The 27939-nt window shown below is 43.0% G+C and overlaps 1 protein-coding gene across 2 annotated transcripts in view; it reads right to left on the reverse strand.

Annotated features, from left to right (window-relative positions):
* Window positions 1-3283: 3283 nt before the first annotated feature.
* trim44 (tripartite motif containing 44) overlaps window positions 3284-27939 on the reverse strand; it is a 46421-nt gene continuing 21765 nt past the window's right edge. For both annotated transcript variants that reach the window (XM_069701918.1, XM_069701917.1), the window contains exon 6: window positions 3284-4701. In XM_069701918.1, coding sequence (XP_069558019.1) covers window positions 4617-4701 — 85 coding nt within the window. In that variant the 3' untranslated portion in view covers window positions 3284-4616. The remainder of the gene's footprint in view (window positions 4702-27939) is intronic.

Here is a 27939-nt window from a genome sequence, read left to right on the forward strand (position 1 = left end):
TATATATATATATATCTATAGATATAGATATATACATACATACCATCTCTCTCTCTCTCTATAGATATATATAGAAAAATATATATTATAATTAATTAATGAGTCATGCACATGTAGATTATATTTAGTCGTCTGTTTTTAATGTTAAAATAGATAGTTACCGTATATTATCTCTATACGTACGGGCTGAAAGTGTGGAGAGCAGTCCTGCCAATGCAATATTTTTCCTCCCACTTGTCTACATTTTGCATTCAACCTTGTTGCGAGGATGATTCATCACAACTGTGACAGAGAGTATAATGTCTTCCTGCTCCCAGAAGGAAAGGCTGTAGGTGGGATGTTCATTTTATTCAGAGCCACGTTCCATTATCAGCTGAGAGAAATCAAGCATCCCGGCTCCTCTCCACTGCAGCCATCACCATCACCACCACCATCATCACCATCACCATCATCACCATGTCTATGACCGTGCAAGTGACCCGTTTTATGTCTCCCCACTGCAAGTTTAAGTCAAGGTTTTTTTTTTTTTTTTTAATCCTCATTCTAAACCTCGACATGACCCCTTCTCATCTCATGCCGGTCTTTTGATCATAATGTCCCCTAAATCACCCCCTTTCCCCTTCCGACTCTATAATTCCCTCACTTGTCCAAGTGGGATGTTTTAGAAGGGAAAAGATTGCACGGAGGTTACAGACAGAGGGCTTAAGGTGTCTTTGCTGAATTGGAAATGCAAGAGTGATGGACGCTGTCGAGCTGGGGGAGATGGATTCCCCGGCCCGTCTCGTCTCCACCCGGTCATTGTTCATGAGCTGGGGCTGCCAGACAGCTGTCTGTACCTGCCACCTCTGACAGATGCCTGCTGTCAGTCAGTCTGGGACGATCCACAATCTGCATCGCCTCGCTGGCTGGATCTCATATGAGCCAAGAAATCGACGACTGCGGGGGGTGGGGGGGGGTGGGATTGATTCATTCCCTGTTACTATTTCTCAGAGGTACTTTAGCCTTTTGTCGAACACGTGAAATGAAACGGAGACAAGCTGAAGGTGTGAGGTGAAGGTTGTGACTAAAAAATACTAACAATAAATGTAGGGGGGGGGGGAACCTCCTGGCATCAAGAACTGAAAAGAAAAAACAAACCACTCTTTTTTTCTTCTTTTTTTTTTATTACACACGCCATTTTACCAATAATCTACTGCTAATTTTGTCGACCGCTCCGTACTTCCAATTTTATTAATGAGAAATGCACAACACGGATCAGAATCCCTTTCTCGCCTCGGTGGGGGGAAGAAAATGTTGCATTTGAACATCGTCCTGAATGATGTCAGGTGTAGTAACAGTCATCTCTGGTTGTAGTGGGTGGGTGAACCCAGCGAAGACAGTGGGAGATGTAAAAAAATCGAGGCTAGCATCCCCAGACTGATGCCTATTTCCTTGTTTTTATGTGTGTGTGTGTGTGTGTGCGCGTGTGTGTGTGTGTGTGTGTGTGTGTGTGTGTGTGTGTGTGAGGAGGGCCGAGGGGAAAGATGAATAACAAAGTGCATTTACTGTGAGACAAGCAATGCATTCTTTTGAATGGTACAAGAACATGCAATTGGAGCGAGGGCGGAGGTGTGGGTCTCTGCAAATAAACTGTCATTTTTCACAGGCTAACGCACGCTTTCACAAATACTTAAAAGGACACACACACACACACGCACGCGCACACGCACACGCACGCACACGCACGCACACACACCTGAGGGGCAACGTGCAGTAGGTCTGTTATTAAGAGACATTTCCCATTTCTCTTCCAGCCCCCTTGCATGCTAATAAACAGAACCATTAAGGCATGTCGTGGCGGGTCGGTGGGTGGCGGAGCCGCTCCATTACGGCGAAACCAAAGACTCCAGCTGTCTTTTCAAAATGACGGCGGGAGAAACGGGCTCCGTTAAAGGCGGCGATCAAAGCCGCATCAGCACCAGCAGGCACGTCACGCAGCTAATTCAATCTCACAAGCCATGAAGCAATTAATTCATGTCAATACAAATACACAAATAGACCCCCCCCTCCCCCCAAAAAAAATAAATAAATAAATCAGGAAAGCAGGAGGTGGAGGGGGGGGGGGGTGTTGCAGCCGGTGGCTTGTGCTTAATTTGCACGCATTCTTTGTGTCTCTGTGTGAACATGCTCAGCGGAGTGAACCTGGAAGAGCAGGTGTAATTGGGTGTAGGAAAAAGGGAATCTCGTGGTCTCCCTGGCTAATAAATGAGATCAGACAATCTTCTCCTCTCCATTTCCTCCCCTGACAACGGGCACATTGTCGTCGTCGTCGTCCCCTCCGCTCCAGTTCGTTATTATTGCTCCATGACATACGCAACGCACATGAAGGGATAATAATTATTCGCTGAAACCAGCCTTCCCAGATAGCACAGGAGCCCGCATCTGGCCGGATAGCTTGAAATCCATTTAGCCGCAGACGCACAGAGACAGACACACACGCACGCACGCACACACACACACACACACACACACACACACACACACACACACGCTTGCAGGAAAATAAAACCTCTAAAGGAGTTTAAGTGATCTGTGGCCTGTTAAGTGGGCAGCGGCTTGCCGAATGCTGAAGATCAAAAAGTGAAACTCACTGGAGAGTGCTAAACCAGATGTTACCAGCCATGACCAGCGGATAAATGAGTTGCTCGGCGTCGATATCTCGATCCCAAAACTGAGAAGGCACTCGGGGGGGGGCTCGATGAGGCAGCTCAGGTAGAAAGCCGGTGCGGAGCCAATGGCGAGTCTCCGAGAAGCAACGCGAGAAAGGAGAATGAGCGGCGGAGGGACAAGAGGCTCTCCGATTGAGGTTGCGAGTTTATCAAAGTGGGTTGTGGCTCGTCTGTGTCTGTAGGCATGAAACCGGCCCGCATTTAAATGCAACTGTGGAGCAGCAGAGACCCTCTCCCCCCTCCTCCTCCTCCTCCCCCTCCTCCCTTCCCCAAAACCTCCTATACCCAGTCCTATCTGGATGAGTTGCCGCTTTGAATTTGAATGAAGGAAAACTAGAAATTCTCTCTTCCCTGAATTCCCTCTTTAAGGCACTTCATCTCGCTACCTGTCTCTATCCATCGGAGTAAAAAAAACAAAAAAACAACCCTCCGCGCCTGCGAGGTTTCCTGATGATGGTGACTCGGTTGACTGATGGTTTTTCGGGTGTTGCGGGAGTCTTGTGAGAGACAAATAATACGAGAACGGTTCTTAAAGTGGAGACATGAATGTCGTCCTCTACATCCAATCTGAGAAAAAAAAAAGAAGGTTGTTTATTTATAGATTTAAGACAAAAATAGACAAATAAAAACAGGAAGAAAGCCAGACTCGTGTCTGTTGTTACACCACAATAAAGAATAAGCTTTTGCAGTCTTTTCGATTTCCCTCGGGTCGGTGTACAAACTCGCATCCGAGTGCAGTGCTACAGTAGTAAAGTCATGTTGTTGTCAAACTTGTCCCACATATTATGACACTGCTTTCAATTCGGGAATTTAAGGCAACAGAATCAATCACGCTAAAAACAAACTGCTGATATAGACAGACCTGCAAGCGGCGCATCATGACTGAGAGCCGCGGCTGAGCGGGTCAAGGTAGAAAGTGCGTACACTTGTCTGGACTGTAATCCGTCATACGCTGCAGATTGGCCCGGAGTAATGAGCCTTTGCATTATATTACATACAAAGCTGCTGCTGCTGCTGCTGCAGGAGTGCTATTTTGCACAGTCAAATTACAGTTCGATTTTCACCAAACAAAAACTCGGCAACATTCCCGGATCAATAGGTGTCAAAATGTCCCCCGCTTCTGGTAATAGATCTGACAAGCGCACGAGGAAGTGCGAACGTATCTGCAAGCGTTAAGAATCGGTGGCTAGGGCAGGCGATAAAGGAAGGCTGAAGGCCACAGAACGGTGGGGAAGCATCAGTAGGTTTCCCTCTTTTTTTTTTTTTTTTTTTTTACAATCAAAACTACAACAACCAGAACACCTTTGTAATATTATTCTCTTGAAGACGTAAGGCACTGTGGCGTCTGAGAAATGTTCCCTGTGTGTGTCTGAGAGTGTCCAGAGTGTCCCGGCAGATCCGAAGCGATATTGCGAATAAACGAAGAGTGAAAGCGCACCGTGTCGCAGAATTTCCCATTTCTGACATCTCAACAGGTGCTCGTCTCGGCCGCCTACCCGGGCTCCTCTTCCGAGTCGGCCAGGCTCACCAGAAAAAAAAAAAAAGCCAAGGATCTGACTGGCTGTGGAAATTGAGCCTGATGGTAATTGATTGCGCATAACTTGCGTGCTTCAATTAAAGAAAGTTTTTGTAGCGAGTGGGGAATTAAAAAAGCTTGAGAGTGGGCGGGGGGGGGGGGGGAGATGTGGCCATCCATATTTGTCACAGCAGCCTCCTTCAAGGTCAGTTCACTGCTGACAGGCACTGGGAGGGGGAGGGGTTGGGGAGGGGTTGGGGTGGGAAGGGGGTTTGCAGGGGGAGACGACTGACAGGAAGAGGGCCACAGCCTGACTGCTCAACGGGGCTGACAGCTGGCCGAGGCAGACAGTGAAGGACAGGTGGATGGAGTAAGAATGTGGTCTGCTTGCATCAGGGAGCGTGATCCATGGATGGTCCCGAGTCATTGTCCTCGAAGTCCCGCGGGTTCATGGGGTTGGCCCTCGGCTCTGGCAGCCTGGAAGAGAGGAAAACGTAAATATATCGTGTCGGCAGTCTTCTCCAGTCTCATCACACCTGCGTGCAGCCACACAAACACACACACACACACACACACACACACACACACACACACACACACACACACACACACACACACACACACACACACACACCCTCCACCATGCACACATATTATGGAAATATAATAAACCTTTGTGAAATGTAATCAGCTTCAATCAAGCTACGCCTTAAGTAGAAATCATCCATTCTGTCGGTTTTATATTAGCAGCGCTGCCGCGACAGAGACAAAGTGATCGCTAAATTTGCGGGGACCTGTAGTAATCCGAGCCCGGCTGATAGATTCAATTTCACTGGAGACAGTCTACACTTATCATATGCTCTAATTGGACAATGTTGGACGGGTGACAGAGCACTGCTGCTCCCCGAGCGGCGACTCTCCTGTAACTTCTCTCATTCCCCCGATCCCTCCATCTTTCTTATGAAGATTTTCCACCCTAAATTGACAGTGCCACATCCATTTTGAAAAGACTACATGTCAGCATGTTATTTTTTTTCTATAAACACACACACTGTATGGGAATACTGTTTAATTCAATGAGATTCCACGGCCTACTGACTGATGCCATTTAATCCCACCATTCAAATGTATATATATATTTTTTTTTTAAACAATCACTTCTTACGACCTTGGACAGCCAGATTTGCATTTATATACGTGAATTTAAACTCGTCTATCAGAGCAAGAGGAGATTATTCCAAATAAACCTCTGATGCCATACTGATGTACAGCTTTATAGGGCACAAACTGCAGGAGGAGGACAAGTAAACTGCCTGTACGCTTTCTCTGAATTAATACTGATATCACTGAGACTTCTGGCTCAAGGTCAGAACTGATGTAATTGTTACAAAATAAAAGCCACGGAGGTCATTTGTTTCCTCGCCGAAATTTAAGCATCAGTGTGCTGCGACAGCACAGATGCTTTTGTTGTCTGGGTATTGCACTTGCAGGGACAGTGGATCACGGCAACCAATAAAGCGCCAGGTAATTTGAATATCCAGCAATATTAGGTCTCATACGAACTGTCACACGGCACGGTTAGTAAAACAAATGAATAATTTCCCAGACAAGCACAGTGACAATAAGAAAACACACACAAATGCGCCGAGTGTCACTGGAAAGCTTCTACAAAGAGTTGAAAGCAGGTCGTTGTAGAGTAGATTTAGTGTGATGTGGACGCAACGCGGCCGTTTCATCAAGCAGCAGTTAAATGCAAATGAAGTGAAATGTACGAAGCCATGACATTTGGTCTCAATCACACGCGCGTGTGATTTCTTTTCTCCTTAACAGACACAACCAGGCAGTGGTTAAAGCGACGGTGTGGTTCAAAAATGATGACAGAACACGTGAATAATTGTAATCAAGTGAGAGACAGGGGACTGCCTGTCGAGCTGCGTTCGACGTGTTTGTTGTGCCACGGGTCGGGGGTCAACACAAAATCATAGAAAATGTTATCGGCAGATCCTTTACTTTGGTAAAAAAGTATCGATACAAGACAGAAAATATCCAATTACTAATAAAAGTACGTCACACCGCGCAAGTACAAATACACAGGTATTATCAGAAAAATGCACTTAAAGCACCAAAAGTGTAAGCAGTCAGAATGCTGAGTGATACAACGATATATTATAAGACCGAATTACTACTCCTTATGTTTGACTGTCAGCAGTATTCACGGTAGAGTTGGTTTTCACTATTTCATATAGAATTGGCTCGTTTATGTGTAACAATGCTTGGTTTTCAATGAACTCTTTATGTTTTGCAGAAAATACCTGCAGATACTCGTGATTTCAGATGTCAAAAATATGCAGTGCCTATCAAACGTTTGGACGAGCCTGCTCATTCAAGTTTTTCTTTTCTTTCACTTTTGAAGTTTTCTACTTTGTAAAAAAAAAACCCGAAAAAAAAACCCCCCCATTATGCTGAAGACATCAAAACTATGAAATAACACGTTTGGATTCGCGAACACCGGAAGCCTCCCATGGAGTTTCAACCTGCCTTAGAAGGTTTATGGATGGAGCACAATAACACAACACCATTATTGGCTGAAAGACAATTTACTTGCCAAAAATATGAGCAAGCAAACAGTTTGGTAATCTATAATGCAACGTCTGACCTCGGAAATCACGAGAACTGAATGTGTTCCAGGACAACAACTTATTTTTCATTTTATGAGAAAGATTTTCAAACAAGCAGCTCATTAATAAACGCCATATGAACTTGATTTTGTGTGCGTTTAATGGTATTCTGTGATTTCCGTCCATCTCTGCTTCTCTGCAGATTCTCTGCCACCTCTCGGCTCAACACTGTTCCACCTCAGGGCCGCCATGGGGGGGTCGAGGGGGGAATTGGCAGTTTGATTCCCTAGATAGCCACGGTTGATGTGCCCTTGAGGAAGGTGCCTAACCCTCCAACTGCCTCCCAGGCGTCACAGTTGCGGCTGCCCAGTGCTCGGTGTGTGTGTGTGTGTGTGTGTGTGTGCGTGCGTGCGTGCGTGCGTGCGTGCGTGTGTGCGTGCGCACTGCTTGTGGTTGGGTTAAATGCAGAGGTCAAATAGTAACTATGCGCCATATCGACGAAAAATAAAGATTCCTCTTCGTCTCCGCCGTCCGCACCTTCCTGCCCGTGCCATATGCCGCACCATCTTCGAGGAAAAAAAAAAAAAAAAAAAAAGAAAGAAAAGGAAAGAAAAATCTCCACGTCTGTTAATAAGCAGAAAAATCTTCCCGAGCGCGGCTCCCTGGGTATTCCTGTCTGACACACTTCTGTTGGCAGAGACAAAAAGACGCTTCCTTTCCCTTTCTGCATCTCCTCAAGGAGCACATCGTCACAATGCAAACTCAAACGGGGCGTCTCATCGAAGAACGGCGCGCGTGACGCACACCTGACGCACACCTGAATACCCGGTGGCGCGCGCCTGTGAGCGGGGTCACTCCCAAACGGTGAGCGGTCGAGCTGTAATCAATACTTCGAGGTGTTCACAAAGAAGCAACTGCGTACAAACAAACACACGCACGCCCCTCGGCATCAAGAGCCAACTGACTGACTGCCAAAAGAAATAATGATGTTGGACAGAGTGTATACCCCCCCCCCCCCCCCGCCCACCACACACACACACACACACACACACACGGAGGGTTAGTTGCTGTATAGTTATGCCATCTCGGAAGTATACAATCAAGACATTAATTATTCAGCAGTGCTTTTCGTTGTTTGAAATTCTTGGGAGAAGTTAGCACATGCACTTTCCCCCACGACACCAGTTTTCCTCAGTATTGAAATTGCCTACAGCCGTTCGCCCCTTTGTTGTCGGGACGGCACACAAGAGACTGCACCGAGCCGGAGCCCACGCGGCCCCTCACCCAGCGCCTTCCCGTCCGAGATGTTATTTGGAGTAAAACGTTGGCAGGCTTATTTGTGTAAGGCAATTTCATCTCGCATCTTCAGTCAACCAAAACAGTCACCCTGCTCTTCGGAAAGAGAAGAAAAGCAACAACAACAACAACAAAAAAAAATGTAATTACAAATATATTCATATGGCACAAAGTGAGGCCTACACCACGGAGGCAAATGAACTATTTATGTTCAGACGGTCTTCGCAAAGCCTTAGGACACGTGGATGTAATAACTTATTTATTCCACCCGCAGGAAAAAGGCCATTACTTGAAGAAGGGAGGGAGGGAGAGAGAGAGGGAGCGAGAGAATGGCAGAGTGGAGCTTCAACATACAATGAAATGTCAGACGGTAGGTGATAAATTCCCTACAAGTTAAATCCTTTGCTTCGTTCTTTTTTTTTCTGTCTGTTCATCTTTCCTGGCCTAAGTAAAAGATCACTTTGGTGTGTGCGCGCGCGCGCGCATGTGTGTGTGTGTGTGTGTGTGTGTGTGTCCTGATGACTGGGTTCTTTTAACCATGATTTATTCATAAGCTTTAATGCAGTCGATGTTTTATTGATCAGGACTGATCATTGCCTCCTCCCCTTGATATGACCATGGCCTTCAGAAAAGAAGAGAGCTGAGGCCTGATACAGAGCTGGACTGGACTTCCGTGAAACATAGTGGCTGTTCTTCGGGGTGACGGATGGACCGTCAACCACAGCATGTGAAAATTTGGCATGTTGTGAGTATGTGAGGCAGAGAAAGATAAGAGTTTAGACAGAGCTGATCGAGTAGAACAGAGGTACATCTTACTAATGTCTCCTCTCACTGAGTGAAGCAGAAAAGTTTCTCCGGCAGACCTTAAACGAACCCATCGTTCATGAAAGAAAACCTCTGACTTCCCGAGTAGAAAACAGAGGGAGGGAGCGTGCCTGATGTTGCCTAGGCTTTGACTTTTGTCTCTCTCATTCTATTTCTCTTTTGGTCTCGACCCCGTGGAGCTCTCTGGGAGATAGAGGAGGGAGGGGTCCTTGCCCTGATTAAGTTTGAATTCCCTGCTCTTGGCAGAGAAGCTGCAGGACTCCTAAGTCATCATCCGGAAACACTCCCATCACGCTGTGGCAGCCCTGCCTGCTTGATCCAGCCTCATTGCCGTATGAATAATCGTACTGCAGTAGCTCCGATATGCTGAATGGGCCTCAGAGGTGTGTAAAAAGATGGAGAGAGGAAGAAAAAAAAAAAAGGGAGGAGCTGAAGAGCAAACTGGGGGTTGCTGATAGGGGAGTGAGGTTCTTCTTGATTAAGCAAAGAGGTTGAATGAGAATAAGGCTGTGTACATAGCCCTCATGGCAATCAGCCGGAGGGGAAAATAACTATTGCAATTTGCATTTCCAAACAGCGGTGATGCCATCTAAGCATACTCCATCACATAAGATGGCTGAGCCCATTTCTCAAGCCCAGGGGGCCTATGAGGTTTGGTCTAATGAGAGAGGATCCTTAATGGTTATTGATAGAGCCCACGAGGACAGACTCTTACCCTTACTCTCCAGTGAAGCGGCGCACTCTGACACTACTTAATGAAGTAAAAACGTGTCACTTCTGTGGGACGATTTAACACTGCAAACATCTTTTTGACGAGAGATGACTGGGATATGGAAAAATAAATAAAATAAAATAGTGACTTGGGGAAAGAAAGGAGTTTAAAGCTTTAATGACGCGAAGGAGAGTGCATCAAAAAAAGTTATTGATCTGTAAATGCAACTTAATGTAAAAAAAAAAAAAAAAAAAAAAAAAAAAAAGGAAAGCCATATTGTAGGTTTCGAGAAATGTATCATCTTTGCAGTGATGCTAGCTCTAATTGGTCATTGTTCTGGATAGGTGTACATCCTCCTCTGTCTAATGGCATCTAGTCTGCCAACTCCCCTCCTCTCTCTAATGGCATCGAGTCTGCCAACTCCCCTCCTCTCTCTATGAATTTATGTTTTTTTTTCCTTTTATCTGATAGCCTTGTCGAGGGACGTGTAATTTAGAAATAGCCCCTGCACAAAACTTTCATTAAGAGCACCCCTGTGATCTTCCCGACACTTTGCACGGCGATGATCCTGCTGGCTAGAATTTGAGATATAGATGTCTCCTAATGAGGAGAAATGTGAAGGGAAAAGAAAACGAGGGGGGCAAAGGAGTGACACGGACAGGTGGAGGACGACTTAAAAAGAAGGAAAAGACCATTTAGCCGAGTCTTGGGAAGGTGAAGAGAACAGAACAAAAGGAGGAGAGCCGAAGTGACGGCAGGAGCTGAAACCATCTTGATCGAAACGTGTTGCTGAGGCACGAGAAAAGGAGGTGTTTGTCTAAGTGTGCAATTTCTATTAAACTTCCATTGTTACTGGTTATTCAGACTGTGATGAGACACACTGCGTTTTTCTCTTGCTCAGATACCAAGAGCATTTGCGAACACTGCCACGAACCCAACCATCAACAATTTGTTAATATGTGGCCCGTCCATACAAAATTTCTCATATTAGGTGTAGCTACCTCAAATGAAACAGTATAAAAAAAATAAAAAAATCTTAATCAAAAAACAATTTCACAAACGTATGAATATATTTGCACAAGAAGAAGCCAAACAACAGAAGATTTTTGGTGGGAAACAAAACAAACTCAACAGAGCATGACAATTTTCTTCTTTCCGGCTGTTACAGATGAACACAAAAATAAACTGCCATTTTAGCTCTTTCAGTTGGGGTTAAGAACATTGCCCAAAATAATAATAATAATAATATCTAAGTTTTATTCCTCCAGGTGCATTTTGCACAGCTAATTGTGCTCTCCTTCTTTACTGACATTAAAGATGGGTCTGCACTGTTCTCAACTGGTTTGAATTGTATCTTCAAGACGCGACTTCAAGCGTTAATATTGGACAATAGAGAGTAGCCCAGGGATTTGTTCTGGGTCCCTCACTCCTCCACTGTCCAAAGCATGAATAACACATATACACAATAAAATAATAAGACCTGAATACGATGTTTTCTGTCTCCTACAACCTTCAACATGTTGTTTGTTACAGCTAGATGCAGATATATGATAACATTTCTATTGGAGCTTCAGTGAGTATGACCTTTATCATCAAGACTGACAATGACTCTCTCTCCAAAGCACTTATCTAAATTATTAATACTTGTCAAAACGTTAAATAGATATAACGCCATAAACCAGCACGTGGTGGATTCATGGCTATTTCTCAAATGACGTATTTAAAATGCAGCTCATAAGATTTTACCTGATAGATACAGAAGCACTTTGCCCTGATTCCTCTGTCACGTGTACCTTCTATTTTTAGAATTGACCATCTTAAAACAAAAGGGATTGGTTTCAAAGAACAACTGTATCTGCCTCAAGCTAAATAACAGACCTTTTAAAAAAACATTTGAGTTGCACAGACTGTCATCTTAAGATGAAGCCTGTCTGATTTTTTACAAAATAGAAAAAAAAAAAGATAACTGTGCTCTGTGGGCCTGAGAATGACCCACCATTGTCTTTAACGATTCATTTTGTATTCAGGTGGGTTTTTTTCAGTTTGTTGGTGTTTGCAATGATCTTGGCTTTTAATTCCTTTTCTACAGTTGAGTTTTGGTGCTGTGGTGGCTGACAGAGACAACCTTAAACGAGTGTGACAACAGTTATTGAGGAGTGCAATCTTATTAAGATTGCATGGTGAGAGGCTGCTGTGCGGGCACAGGTGCTACCAGCTGCCCGGTTGTTGGAGGTTGATGAGTCACAGCCTGGATTTCATCACCATTTAACTGTTTCCCTTCATAAACCACGGACACACGGGATTTATATCTAATATACACTATCCTGAAGTGCGTAAATATGCCCTGCAATTGGACAGTCAGTTAAACATGATGACACCTGAATAGGTGACATGCTGTAGGAGGCTGGAATGCATTCAATTTGTATTTGCCATAAAAGCTTTGCTCAGATTTATGTTTCCTAATTTCATACGCCTAAAAAAAAAACAAACTAGAGGGCTGTTCAGAAACTTCCCTCCTGCAGCCATCGTGTGGAAGGTTTTCTGATGTAGTCATACATACACACATCATGTTAGTGATTTGCTTTGAGACAAAAATAAAAACAAGCACAGCACTGTTCTCTATGAAGTAGGAGAATAGTCTACACCGGTCATTGTAATGACGAATCCATTCATTTCTACACAGCCTGCATGTGTACAGCAACCCCTGTTGAGCCAGACTTTCAGGGGTATTTATTGAATTGAGGAGATCCTTTCCCCCAGGAAATAAAACCGTCTACACACATGATATCAAGACTGACCACAGCAAACGGCATGCACTGAAAGAAAATACTGTAATAGTTTCATATCTAAAATCAAGCCGAGAAAAGTGTTATCTTTTATCTTCTTTATTATGAATTATAAGCACACGAGCCTCTGTAATAACAGTTCATTTTTAGATTAAACTGAACGACAAATATTCATTAACGGACAAATTATGCCGGCATTCAATGGGTATTGCTCAAAAATGTTTGAAACCAATCCTGATACCTACTGGTTACACATTGCGGTATACATCTTTAGCTACATTGCACTTTAGAGGGGGAGAGTGTAACTCAGGTTGTTTTCTTTTGCTTCCAATTAACAGATGTCCCCTAAACGCCTCACATGCAAGTTATGACTAGACGCTGCAATTTACGGATGTTCTTCAGATGTCTCCCATGCTATCCGTAGATGCCAGCTAGCTGGCTGCTCACGGAGAAGCCTCCAGTCACAGCAGCACACGCAAGTCAGACAGGTTTGTGGCCAAAATGTTGTTTGAGGAATGAAATAAGGCGTCCTTAACATAACATTTACCAAGTGATTTCATCTACGTGGGCGCAGCTCCCAAGTAGAGTCAACGTAAAACAAATACTGTGCCTCACCGACGCTGGTGACATTTACTTCTGTGCAAACGGAGCAAGTTACACATGTTAAAATGAAAACGTATTAGTGCGGTTGTAGCCTTGGTAACAAAAACCGGTGCCGAACGACAAGGCCATATTTGATATTGTATTGAATTGAAGCAATTTGGAAGGTGCCATAAAAGTCTTGAAGTGTGGTATGCAGTCCCATTCACATGGAATTAATTACTGATTGAAGATCGGTGGAAGAGAGTGAAACAAACTTCCTGAGCAAAGAGAGAGAGCCCACCACAAATACAGAACCACCATATGATGCCTGTTCTGAACTGACTGATTAATCACTACAAACAGTGACAATCTGCCTCTTTCAGACTCATTGGTGTATCCGTACTGTTCACTGGGACTGTCTTTGCCCTGCAAAACAATGCGACACCCTGTGGTGTTTCCATGCTGTTCCAAAGACTTAATCAGTTTACAGAGGAAGTGAAGAGACAAAGCACAACAACAGGCCATGCATCATGGATGGTACGGGGGGGACAGAGAGCTAGGGGCTGTTTAATATGACCCTCTGTCTGCACCACGGCTTATTCATCAGAACAAAAAGGGGGAGGCGAGGATACAGCCATCTCATCATCCACCAGATGCATTGCCTCAAGTAGACCCCATTCAAACTCATGTTCATGCATGCGATTATTTTAAAATGTACATCAGGAAGTGTGGTGCGTACCACTCCAACCGAGGATTGCGTGCAGGCAACTCGCTACATGATGCATGTGTTATGCGAAAGGATGCCTTCTCCTGTGTACAGCCTGTGCACAGTGAGGCGGAAAAGGTCGGTGATGCAGAATAAAATAGTGTGCCGATGCCTAGCCAATCAGAATAATCACACAGGTTTGTCTGTGCTGCAGCAGGTGTAAGGAGCTGGATGAACACTGTTATTACTCTATCAACTAAATTCTTGCTCGCTTCCACTCGGGTACCTGCCGTTAATCATGGAGAAATTAAAGCCGAGCTATTCAGATAAGAGCGTTAAACCACTGTAAAGACTCCGTCTTACAGAGGCTCATTTAGTGATTTTACAATGTCTGTGGCCACGAGGGCAATTCAGGAATTAATTGAGGAGAACTGCAGCAATCCTATTCACGTAGCCAACAAAAATAAAACCGCTCATTAGATATAAACGTAATGTGAACATGAAGACGAGCGTCCTTATCGTCACTTGCTTTAGGAATATGTGTGTGGACGAGGGCGACCTTCTTAAAAGCACCTCTCCACCGAGGGGCTATTAATCAAACAACAATCAACAATTACCCTGAATAGCCCACCCTTATAGGCACAAGACTCTTCCTTCCAATTTTCTACAGCCATTATACTCTTGGTTCCAAATTTAATAGCCATGAATGACGTTAAGAAGATCCCTCAGAGGCGAGGGAAGAAGCGATAATGGAATTACTTTAATGGTTGCCCATTGTATAACAAAGAGAGAGGGGAGGGAGGACAGCTATGGTGGATGTAGTCCACTAACAAGGGGTTTGAGCTTCAGGATGGTAGACTTTCATTTTCTATTATTTGACACCATCACAAATACGCAACCATTTCATTTTAAGACACCAAAAAAAGCTCAGTTCCACAAAGAGACCCTGGAGGGGGGGGGGGGGGGTGATTATTATAATTGGCTGCTGTGGTCAAGTAAGATTAGCCCACTTATTCTGGTGATTCAAGGGAGATGGTATTGTTCGGTGTTTTAATGTGAAATATTCTGGAGCAGAGCTCCTCAAAATTTAACTGATGACAACTTTAGCTCAGTTATTAACAAAAGGGTGTCATCTGCTTAGAGCTTGGTCAAACCAAAAGGTCAGCAGGGTTTTACAATACCTCTACAAGCCTAGCTGATGGGTCAATAACTGAAATGCACACAAATTATGAACCATCTGCAAAGATGTCTTTGATCATGTCCCACCATGGTAACCTTTGTTTACTTAATTGCTCAGGTTCAGATAAATCTGAGCTCAGATGACCAGGTCAAAATGAGTAAATGGGACATTTCCAATTAACTCTCTAGAAAACACTCTGCTGACACACAGAGACAAAGTTGTCTCTTCCGTTTTGCATCTCCACAACAAATTTATTTTCTGGTGTGTGGGAATTGAATACATTAGATCTGATTGATGTGGTAATGTGTATGTGAAGCTGAAGCTTAACTTTGAAGACAATCAGACGAGTCAGCTGAGAATCAGAAAGTGTTTGGCCTGAGGCACTCAACACAGGCAGTAAACAACACATGATTAACGCCTGCCTGTATATGGTATACAGTAACCAGTTACAGTTTTAACTGTAACGACACCAGCATCTGCTGTTTCTTTGTTTACATGACATCACACTGAGTCTTTGCAGAGCATTAAAGCCTCAAAGGGAAGCTGTTGAAGTTCGGTCTGGTTTTTATACTTTTGTTCCGACGTTTTGTTTCTTGATTTACTGCAGTTCTTTTTAATACAACATTTATATTGCCTGATTATGACTGTACTTATATTACTATATATTGTATGTTTGTTTCTCTTGTGATTACATAATTTCCTAATGGAAAGTATATTTATCTCATCAAATATCAGTAAATGTTATTGAGTGAATTTAATTTAAAACTCCTCTGCAATGCGTACCTTTTCATGTGTGCCTCAGAAAAGATCTAATCTAGATGAAACTTGATTAATAAGACAGGTCCCAGGTCTGGGGATAACTGATACTTGCCAAGCAGAGCAAAACTTCCTTTTCATGTTTCATAAAAACATGCAAACTTTGAATGCAGACTACTTCCTTTGGCTTAAATTGAAATTTCTGTAGTATCTAATACTCCTTTGAAGTTTGAATCTCAAGCTCACAAGAGTGAGAAAGGGAGAGGAAAACATATTGGAGAGATAAACTTTTATCTGTCCTACCGAAAGCACGCAGCATCAGCTTCCAGGTAATGAATAGTGAGAGGATACGCTGTCCCTTCTTTCCCTTTTACGCAACACTTTCTGCAGTCTTTCTTTTCATATTTCCTCCTTTATGACTCTAACTGGGCTGTAATTTCATTTCTTGGTCCTGTCTCTGTACATCATAATGTCTTGTATCAGCCATTTAACAGTTTTGTTTGTTTCCTCGTCCAGTTTCTCCCTTCATTCATGTTCCTAATGCCCTCCACTCTCTGTCCCTGTCTGCCCTTTGTGGTCTCCATAGGCACCATCGATCCAGGGGTCCTGAAGGAAGCCCTCCCTCGCCTGATCTGCAGTCTGTCATGTGACCACTGAGCTGGCTCGGCCCCAGCGGCAGACAGCCATTATGAAGACTGACTGGTCACAGCAGCGGCCACACATTTGGCAGGCTGGCACAGCTGCCCCCTGTTGCCTCGTTTCAAACAACCCCCATCTCCAGCAGCAGATCGCTGACGCCTCCTCAATCAGCGCGCTGCTCAGGTGCCCCGATGAGCTGTCACAGAATCCAGATTGCTCTGGAGAGACTTCAAAATTAAAAGCCTGCTTACACCACGCTCGGAGCAATGATACCGACTCCGCCTCCGTTTGCACTCTCATCTGTCAGAGACGGAGGGATGTCATGGGGCCAGAGAGGAGTAGGAGGAGAGAAAAACAACGTGTGTGCCTGTGAGGCAGAGAAAAACAGGCAAAGTTGGAGAACAGACTGGTTATTAGGCAAAGCCTTCTGTCACATGAAAACTCCCCCTCCCCTGCATCCAAGCCCTGTCATCCAAGCCCTCAGTGTGAAGGACACCCAGACACAGAGTCCAGAAAGCCTGGGCTCCAGACTGTCACTGCTCTCATCTCGCCTGATAAAAGTCTCATATGCCTCATCCATCCCTCCCTGCTTTTTCCTCCCCAGAATGTTAAACACACTGAGGAATTAAAGGACTTCCTTGCAGCACAAACAATCTTTCGATTGCAACAAATGCAAAGATTCAAGAGTTATGATCTCGACCACAAAACTCCATTTAAAGTTCCAAATGCAAATTCTGTGCTATAATGCAAATGCATCAACAGCAGACTTTACAGCTGGCGCTCCACCAACCGAGACCAGTTTGGGCTTTATTAGCCTGAGCTGAAATTTGTTGTTTTGCTCCTGCATAAGCAGCACAGTTAGATGAATCATTGCAACACAGTGAAATACAGTCATGGGCCTTAAAGGCTCCCCAGCGCTGCCTGACTAATAAACTTTTATGTGTGCTAATGCATCCTGTAAAACATCAGTCATAAAAGCCTTTTCCTGAAGGTGATATGACACTATCGGATATTGCATCATCAGAGAACTAAAAGCAATTCCATTGTTAAAAAAAATAAAAATAATTGAGAGGCATATTAATACATGGGGACTAGATCTTTAGCTGTAATCACAAGTGAATAAGACACAATTTCTGTACAAAACATGCGTAGCTTTATATTAAATTCCCCAACCCAAAAAGCAGTGATGGTTTACACAAACAACCAGTGACCAAATGTCTTGTTCAAAGGGGAAATACAGATGTGGAAATAGGACCAACCTGAGAAAAAGCTATACATTTTTCATTCACATCCCTCCCTCCACAGAACAACACTGGATTAAGGTGATTTTGTAAAGTGCGTGCTAAATCTCCCATTAGAGTCCTGGGGTAGTTAAATCCCGACCATCTCCTCGTTCCTCTCTCCCCAGTACTATAAATCTACGCGGTGACAGCGCTTGTCGGCGAGAGGCTGCTGAATTAAACATGCCAACCTTCGCACGCTCCTCCTTCCCCTCACCGCGGAAATAACTGATCAAGGGGACAAAGTGGAGACAGGAAGAGGCACGGGGCCGTGCATGGGCTGTGACGGAGGGGAGATGGTTTCCAGTGTGTGTGTGTGTGTGTGTGTGTGTGTGTGTGTGTGTGTGTGTGTGTGTGTGTGTGTGTGTGTGTGTGTGTGTGTGTGTGTGTGTGTGTGTGTGTGTGTGCTGTTTCTGTGTTGACAGTTCATACCTAGAGCAAGAGGTTTGATAAGGCACTGATTCATTGCCCCATGGTTCAGTCTGCCACTATCGTCCTCCTACATCTCCACCAAGCTGAAATCAGACCTGTAATTCCACCTGAAGGCTAACACACTGTGAGATTCATGTGCGTGCGTGCGTGCGTGTGATGTGAGTATGATGCGTGTGTGGTTAAAGGGGGCGTAGGTCAGACGGTCCGAGGAAGGCATCTGTGCGTGAACGCATCTCTCTGTCTGTGCAGATAGGTTGTTTCCTTGTTCTTTTAGACTTTCCACTAATTAACCAAACCGTGTGTGTGTGTGTGTGTGTGTGTGTGTGCTGTGTTTTTATAATGAATACTGAATGTTTATACACACTGTGATATCTTTTGAGAGCTTTTACTGTGTGTGCGTGAGCACTGCATGCATGATAGGATATGAGGCAAAGACTCAACAGATCTAATATGACAATCTTCCTTGTGGATAGAACAGTGAGAGGAAGAATGTGCGTGTGCGCGCTTGTGTGTAAGTGGGTGAGAGCGATGCACAGAGATTCTAGAGAGGCTATTTTCCTTGTTTCTGAATGAGTATAATTCTCTGAGAACAAGGCAGGAGATGTGGGTGCTTGAATCACCTAATCCACTTCCTGTGTGTCATTTCAGCCTTAAACAGGACAAATAATGTTATTTTCAAAAGCGAACAAAACTCACAAACACCAGAAGACTTCCTACAGCATGTAACATGCCCAGAAGACCAATTATCGACTTGCTGACTGCCACTTTCTCAAGGTGGCGATTTTAGATGACAACCCTGACATTTTCTGATCCTTACAGTCCAGATGTTGAATGGTCAGATTGGATGGACTGCACAAAAGTACCAGACGAAATGATGCCAGCATGCACAGATAGTTTTAATGATGTTTTGGCTCTCTAAAAAGATCACAATTCACGGTATTGCTTCAACTATTTTTAGGCACACAAGCAGTGTTTCTGTAATGACGGCGAAGTCTGTGAGTCTGGCGGTTACCTCTTTGGTTCAGACTGAAATATCTCCAAACGTTCTAGATAGTTTTTGTTGAAACTATGTATTCATGGTTTCCACAGGATGAAGACTCCTGACGTTGGTGATCCCCTGACTTTTCATGTCAGAGAGAGTTTTGTGGTTTTAAGGAAATGTCTCAACAATTCTTGGATACACTGCTAAAAAAGAAATCCTGAAACAGCCATCGACGGTTTCCAGATGACCCGTCCTAATGACTTCAGTCATCCACTGACATTTTGTCTGCGGCCACCATAAAGCTTGTATCAGCTGTTTTTGAGTGAAATGTCTATTAAATGAATTTCAACAAAAATTGGTTCATTCAGCATCCCCTACAGATTTGTTCTCTACAATCTCTGAAGATAATCAGGTCAAATCTTTCATATGTCCAAAACTTGGAAAAGTCATATTTATTTGGAATATTCCTAAGATTCCCATCAGCTTCACTTTAACGGTGTAAATTAGTAGATGTCAGCACAATAAAATGCTGTAGTGAAATTGTGAATATGGTGAGCTTTATACCTGATAAACACACAGTTAATAAATATCCTGTGAGAATTTGAACATCGACCTCAAAGCACTTTGCGTCCAAACCAGCTTCTAAGAACAGCCTCACAGAGACCCCGAGTATTGTTTTCAAAATGACTAACTTTAAAAAAATAAAAATAAAAACAATTTAAATCTTAAATATCCCTTTTTTTTAATTTTACAGTTGTGTGTTACTGCCATCTTACCATGCTGCAAACGTAGCCTCAGACTAACTGTAAAATATTGCTCATTAATAACAGAATCCCAAGTACAAGGTCATTTGGTTACAGCTGCCGCAGAGCTGCATCTCACCAGATGTGCTTTAACATGTCATGGACATTCGAAAAGAAATGAGCAGATGTGAATTTTCAATGCAGCTTCCACCGTCTACCAACTCTCGATCCCTTTCCTCTCTTTTCTTTTTGTATTCTCACTTTCTTCTTGCCAAATAATTGCATGTGTGCAAAACCACAGACCAACACACACTTTGACACACACTCACTCCAGCAGAATGTGTTTTCAGGGTGGGAGAGTAAGCTCTAATTAACGCATGTGGATTTATTTATTTATTTTTGATACCAATTCCTCAGCTCCTTTCTCTTAACAGAACACACAGACTGCAGAGACTTCTATGACTATGGGATTATTAGATGGGACACCTGGAGATGTCTGGATGGGTAATTTAATGAGCAGGTGCAGGGATGAAAAAATTAACAAGACAGGCTGAGAGGAAGGAGTGTCGCAGAGAAACATTGTTCTGCATTCATAAATTACAAAAATGATAATAACACATCAACACATTTTACGATGTGACATAATGATGAAATCTTCAGCCTCAATTTACAGTCACAGTGACAGCAAAGGAAGCCGAGACCTGAATAAATGAGTGCGGTTTCTCAGTCCTCCTGACTTAATATGATGCTCAACACTGGGCTAGATAGTACAAGGTTATCAGGGAGGGTATATGTTGACGCAGATACAGCAAAATATGGGCCACTGGGAGAGATAAAATGCTCATACCAGCTTGGAGAAGTTTCCTGGACTAACCTATTGTCGCTGTCATGAGCACTGGAGCCATCTGAAATATTATTTGCCACGCTTTCTTTCATTTCTCATGCTTTTGCCTTCTGTGTTACCAATACGCCCAGCAAGCTTACTATAGTTTCCCTGATTTGAACCCCCCCCTTATTTTTTTCTCTTTCCTCTTCAGTAGTCACCTCACATCTTCCTTGATGGAGTGGAAACACATCTCCACAGGCTGCACCTTGTGCTCATCTCGTCGCAGCCTGGTTCCACCACTGTCTCCTCAATTTCATTTCCCAAATTCACCAATACAAAACATAACTCGACATTTTTCCCTCAACGCAATTTCGTTCCTTCCATATCTTATTTATTGGACATCATAGACTGATTTTGATATGCAAATTTCATGATGTTCCCTCTGGATAAGAGTGTGAGGTTGATTTGTAAAATATAAACCGCAAAGGATCCCAACCCATTACTTCCTTCCTTGTAAATGTAGAACCTTTTCATACTTGAAGGCAAAGTTCAACAAATATGAATATTTAAAGGGTCCCATGGCGCTCCTTGTTAAGTTGTTAAGTCTTTCTTTCTTATCAGCTTTTCAAAGTCAGTAGAACAAAACTGACAATCACTCCTTTTCTCAAAATCAATATGCTGACAGATCTCTTCAGGAAAGCACAATTCCAAAAATATAAAGAGAGTACAAACGCAACGTTGCACACATACAACAAAACCATCAGAGGGAAAGAAAGAAAAGGTATGTGGGAGAGATGTAGTTTACATCCATGGATTAATGATTCATTATTCATAAGCACCACAGGCACAGAGCGTCAAAACAAACACAGCAGTAACCTGATCCTGGTGTACTATATAGCCTTGGATGCATCAGTTAATACACACTCTTTACTCTCTGGGATCACAGACAACAGGCACAGCACTCGGTGCAGAGCTCTTATATCGACACAAGAGATCAATACTAGAAGTCCTCTTAAACACATTGTGCCCCTGACCCTTACAGGGCTATACTACTGCAAATGAACAGCTACACAAACCCAGCAGTGCTCCATACTGCTCAGGTACAATCTTTTAATCCGGAAGTACATTAAATTTACGAGGATGCTGTCCCCACCGCAGTCAAATCAAATATCTAAAGAAGGAGTTTCGGTTTGAAAATACATTCGTAGCTGTCAGGTCTGTTTCCTGAAAATACATTCCCACCTGTCTGGTCTCTTTTGAATTTTGACAGGCAGTGTACAGTCACGATTCCTGCCATTAAAACAGACTATTCAATTCCACAGCTTCCATTTCCTTTCTTGTTTTTGAGCTACCATACTGCTCTAGAAGGTCTGAATGCAACCTCGAAGCTTGCACAAAGTTTAATAGATGAGTAGTGATGAAGCAACCCAAATTCTAAATCAAAGGCGCTTTTAGTTGGTAAATTGCCTCATTTATATTCAAGAAAAGATTCAGGAGAAACAAATAACTGCCATTAGTCATCACAAATACAAAAAGGTTTGATTTATTTTCTCGCTCTCACAACTCTGCACACAACCCCCTCCCTGCTAGGGATGGGGCAAGAGCTTAACGTTTTGGAATAATCATTAATACACAAAAAAATCGAATAACTCATGCGATTAATTTCTTAAAATATATTTATTTGACAGATTAGATGCCGCAGTAAAAACAGCAGAAACTACAACCGTCAAAAGTGTGTGTGTGTGTGTGTGTGTGTGTGTGTGTGTGTGTGTGTGTGTGTGTGTGTGTGTGTGTGTGTGTGTGTGTGTGTGTGTGTGTGTGTGTGTGTGTGTGTGTGTGTGTGTGTGTGTGTGTGTGGCCAGAAAGGGGTGGGGTTCTTCGTTCAATAGTTCCTAGTAAATATCTAGTAGTGTTTTTGCCCTGTACTCCCGATGCTGTTTGAGTCATGCCAGTGCTGACAGTACTCATGAAACACGCGTGCACATGTGCCCACAAACTCAAACACAAATGAATGACATTTCAAAAATTGGAGGCACATTGTGCTTGTGACATAAATTATGCATGCTTATAGTCTCTTATCATCTAAATGCATGTCTCTCTATTTGTCAGTTTGGTTTGTGTGTGCCCTGCATTCATTTGGGACCTCGGATCCACCCGGTAGAATGGTGATGGCCTGAAGAGAAGGAGAGGACAAAAAGACACAGAAAGAGAGACGGACAGAGACAGACGGTACGAGAAGACTAGAGAGAAAGGATGCATAAAAGAAAGAAGGGGTTTAGTACGGTCAAGCAGCTACACACACACACACACACACACACACACACACACACACACACACACTCACACTGGAAAATAGATACAGATGCATCTCGCTGAAACATCTTAAATTATTAAATGAGGGCATGTTGAGACACACACACACACACACACACACACACACACACACACACACACACACACACACACACACACACACACACACACACACACACAAACACAAACAGAATGGCACAAAGTCGAGGGGACCTGTACGGGCTCCTTTTGTAGGCGGCGGTGTAAATTTTTCATTAGAGAAAATGCAGCTCTCTCCCTCCATGCCTCCATCTGTGGGCCCTGCCCTGTGTCCTCTGGCCACGCTCCCCTGACACCTCCCTGCTTCACTCAACACATCTATTTGACCCAGTGAAGGGCAGAAGCTCAGACAGATAAGCTGTGTCCCAAAGTACCCGCCCTTGCCTCCCTGTCAGCCCCCTTTTTCTGGGTTTGTGTGTTCATGTGAAAGCATTTGTGGGTGGTCTGCAGCGTTTACTCGGTGAAAGAGTGAACAATTTCCCCCCAAATCCTAAAGCGGTAACTATAGGAGTGTACTACACAATTTCAAAACATGTCCAAAATATTTTAAAAACATATTTTCAACTGGGTAAACACTGTAAATAGGGATCAGCACTTCAAAAAGCATGCACTGCATAACCTGAGAATCCTTGACAGAAAACCAGCTGTTCTGACTGCCAGCCTCGATTTTTCAAGTGTTTTCAGCTGTATTGGATGACTGAGGAACGCATTCTATCCAGAAATCAGGTGCTTTAGTTTCCTAATCGCATTCTGAATCATCGAATGTCGAGTGTTGGTTTAACCAGCCGTTGGTCGACCATTTCAGGCAACATTTTCTTCCTTCTCTGCTATCTGTGTCACAGATAAAAATCCTTGTCGCAATGGGAAACAACAACAACAACAACAACAACAACCTCTGAGTAGCAACCTACATGATGAGAATGGAAAGTTTGGATACAAATTTTGATCCTGCTTGGTTTTTTTTCATCTTTTGCAGGGATTTAGCTGTTTTACTGCCAGGGTTCACCTCCTCACATGCAAATGTTTCACCAAATCACGCCCGCCCGCCCCCCCCCTCCCTCTCCCCCCCATGACAGTATTTTGTAAGGGCATCGTCACTGCATCCCGGGCTAGCGCCACCAAGGACAACTGCGACTGGTTTAAAGAACAATCCAGAGCATTTTCCCCCGTGTACCAGAATGATATACGAGTGCAGCCAGAGCATTATCCAGTGGTACCACGGTGTAATGAAGATATAATAGGTGTGACTATAAGCGACTACCCAATGTAGATGCTCCGGGATGATCACCGGCTTGTCACCCATTTTGTACACCATTTGGGCAGACTGTAGGTCGTCTAGGGTGCTAGAACTTTCGAACAGAAAAACAGCTGCCTGTTGTCACTGAAAGTAACGCTGATGAGAGCAGCAAGAGTAAATGAAAACCTTCAGTGTAGATAGGTCGTTAGATTAACACTAATAACACCATCATATATCATTCTTAAACAGCCCTGCACAACCGTGGTAAACTAACATGGTTCCAATTATTTTGGTTGATTAAACCTCTTCTCCGGACTGAGTGGGTATATACAGACTGTGCTTGATTGCCTCTAATGTCCGATTTCCTGGACGGGACAAATTACACCTTTATTATTCTTATTGGTAGACAAATTTTGGTGACAGCATTCCCAACATAGATCTGCCCACCTTGAATGTGAGTCGAGATCTAATCAGTCAGAAGAATTGACACCTGTGTGGGTGTGCAGAGCCTTGAAGGTTATTGCATATAATTTGACTCTGATTATATTTAAGTAAATTTTTAGACCTTTGTGTGTTACCCTTCGGTTCAATAATATTTAGTGTAACAGTATTATAAAGTTACTGTCTAAAGTTACAGAGAACATAAGACAAATAACAATGTCAGAATACAGAATGGAGCCAGTGTGAAACACATTGTTGAGATACTGGTGTAAATGAATGCAGGCTATACTGTATGATGTCTGTGTTTACGTAAGACACAAACTGTAGAAATGAAAGCATAAGGGAAGTAAACACAGGAATACAAACCACTTTCCAGCTGTGTGTGTGTGTGTGTGTGTGTGTGTGTGTGTGTGTGTGTGTGTGTGTGTGTGTGTGTGTGTGTGTGTGTGTGTGTGTGTGTGTGTGTGTGTGTGTGTGTGTGTGTGTGTGTGTGTGTGTGTGTGTGTGTGTGTGTGTGTGTGTGTGTGTATTCTGGGCCATGCATGCATGATAAAGTGAGTCAGGGGACAAGAGCTCCTGAGATACAGTCGGGACGTGAGTGATCGGAGCAATGAATAGGGGGACCTCATATTGTAATTAGAAGTGCTACGCTCCCCAGCGAGCTTTACCTTTTGTGTGATTACACTGTGTGATTTATACACTCTGCAGGCCTCCATCGCTCTTGCTGAGTAAACTTGCCACACATTGCACAAATTTAACTCGTCTGGATTTTGTTGTTTTTTTCTTCTTATGAATTTGTTCGTCATGATGTGGTTTTTGACTGAAGCTGAGCTGAGAGACAAACTACGGTATTAGCTTAAGATATTAATGCTGTTGTTTTTTTGTCTTTGTTTTGGTTATGAGATCAGATATGATTACTGTCAACTAAAGCTCTCGCTTTCCTGGCATCGCAGTCATTTTTACCCATTTTTTTATGTATGTGTTTTCCGCCGTTCTCCCCTATACCGTTGCGTCATTCTGTTTTTCATCCTTGGGGCTGACATGTTTTCACACTCTAAGCCCTGAGGTTTCACAGATTCCCAGTTCCTATTTCTTCCCTCTTCTGTGTTAATAACATTTCTGTCTGCAAATAAAATATCCCTCTTAAAGCTTAACAGGCAGATTTGTTTCCAAAAAATATTAAGCAGGATCGAAATACGTAGTGAGCAAGTGTGATATTCCACACAGAAGTGCCCCTTAAAATCAAAGAGGAAACTCTATTTAATATTACACTCCGCTATGCCATGCATTCATCGTATAGTTTCACGCACCTTGCATATGACTACACTTTAAGACATTTTCTTAACACCTTTCTTTGGATGGTGTTTAAAAAAACATGATGACTATTTCTTGGATGATGGTGGTGAATGGACTACCAGGTATACAAATCATTCAAACCACTGTACATATATAGTCAATAATTTCCACTTTAAAAACTGCTCACAAGACAGTGTCCATGGCACAAACAGCAGAAGATTGAGTTTTTACTGCTGCAGATACGTGGTTTTCATCCTTTTTTTTATGCTAAGTCGAGTTGTATGATGACTGAACAGCTTAGAGCTAAGTTGGCATTCAATGACAACTAACAAGTAATGAACTTTTTGCTGTTTTCCCAGGAAACTTCTCTTTAAGGCATTTCAGATTCTTCATATGCTATTTATATGATCAGAAAGACGTGATAGGAAGGCACGAGGGAAAGCTCACTGTTGGAGGCAAAGAAAACAACGATTGAATCTCTGACAAGACCTAATTTAAAGATGACACCGCTTCCAAAAATACTTAGAATCACTGTTGTTGGCTTTAGGCCATAGCAGTGCTGATTCTTACTGACACTTATACAAATAATTAAATTTTCCTCAGCAGAGGAAAAGGCCAAAACATCTCATAGTCAGAGTTTAATATTTTTGACTGCTACTGTACTCAGTGGTAAATGTGAGCACCAGTATTTCGATTTGTGGTTCAGAGGGCAGCTTTACCCTCATAGTTAATATCCTGATATGCTAGAATTCAAATTGGAACAAAAATTAAGGAACACGTGTCTGACTGTACAGTTGTGTAACATTATGATGCACAGCAATCAAACAATGGCTTCTTTCATTTGGTATTGGGAAGGATCAGATCAATGAGCAACTTTACATTATTAACTAACACTGAATAGATACAGTGAATGCATTTGTGAAGTAATTGGTCATTTCTGCTGGGTATTTTTGGTGTGTGTTTGAGAGCAGGTCATCCAACAGACATCCAACGCACTAAACTCACAGATGTTAGTTCTAGCTAATTACCATAATGCGCCATTTATATGTGTGTGTGTGTGTGCTGAATTTAATACCAACAACATGAGAAAAAATATGTAGTAGGCTGCAGACACAGTTTTTTGTAGCCTACTACATGTGCTGTATACATTGCATATTTCTCAGGTGTGCACATCTCTGACACAACTGTTGACATCTTAGCCATAACGCTCCTTCGCTATTGACAATCGTGCTTTGAAAAACAGGGAAACGGCTCATCTTTGAGCAGGCTTGCTGTCAGACATTTAAAAAAAAAAAGAGATTGGAAAGCTGCTTACTGATGACTCCAGTTAACTTTAGCTTCAACAAGATTGATGTTTTATCAAAGACTGAAAGAGGCAAACTGAAACATCAATCTTTATAAGTTCAAACCAATCCATCACAGGTAGGAGTGGGCGATAGTTAAACTAGGTTTGACTTCCAGCCCTGGGTGGTGGCTCAATTACGTGACAGGGCAGAAGGGCTAAAAGGTTATAAGTGTGTGTGAATATGTCATTGAAGAGACAATCTGAAGGAGATCTGTATTGGCTATCTTTGTGAATTGGTAAAAACAGTGACTGACTTTGAACCACTACTTATACCTATATAATTAAATTCAAAGCGATGAGGATAAAAACAGTAAAACAATCCTTTGGGGAGGGCCTCAATGACTCCTTCTTGGTGACTAGATGTCTAAAACTCCCAAGCTAAAAACATTTAGTTGTAGAACCCAAAAGGCAGAGAAAAACTTCGACATGTTTGCCAAAAATAAATCTTCCAAAGTCCCAATAGAACAACGACTTTACGTCTCCCGACTGGAACTCCTTAGTGTGCATCTCTTTTTCTGTCACTGTCTGTTTTACCGTATTTGCACTTTTTCTCTTTTCAGCACAGTACCTCAGTAGAAAACATAAAAGTGGCTTTTAGAAATTAAAGCGTTACTGTAGCAGTAAACTTTTTCACCCCATCCTTCGCTGTGTTAGTGTTTATATGTGTAGGCAGTCTGAGAG

Source organism: Brachyistius frenatus, unplaced genomic scaffold (assembly GCF_029030835.1).
Source record: "Brachyistius frenatus isolate BFR_SWC_R1_liver_20210118 unplaced genomic scaffold, ASM2903083v1 Contig_39, whole genome shotgun sequence".
Lineage (NCBI taxonomy): Eukaryota > Metazoa > Chordata > Actinopteri > Embiotocidae > Brachyistius > Brachyistius frenatus.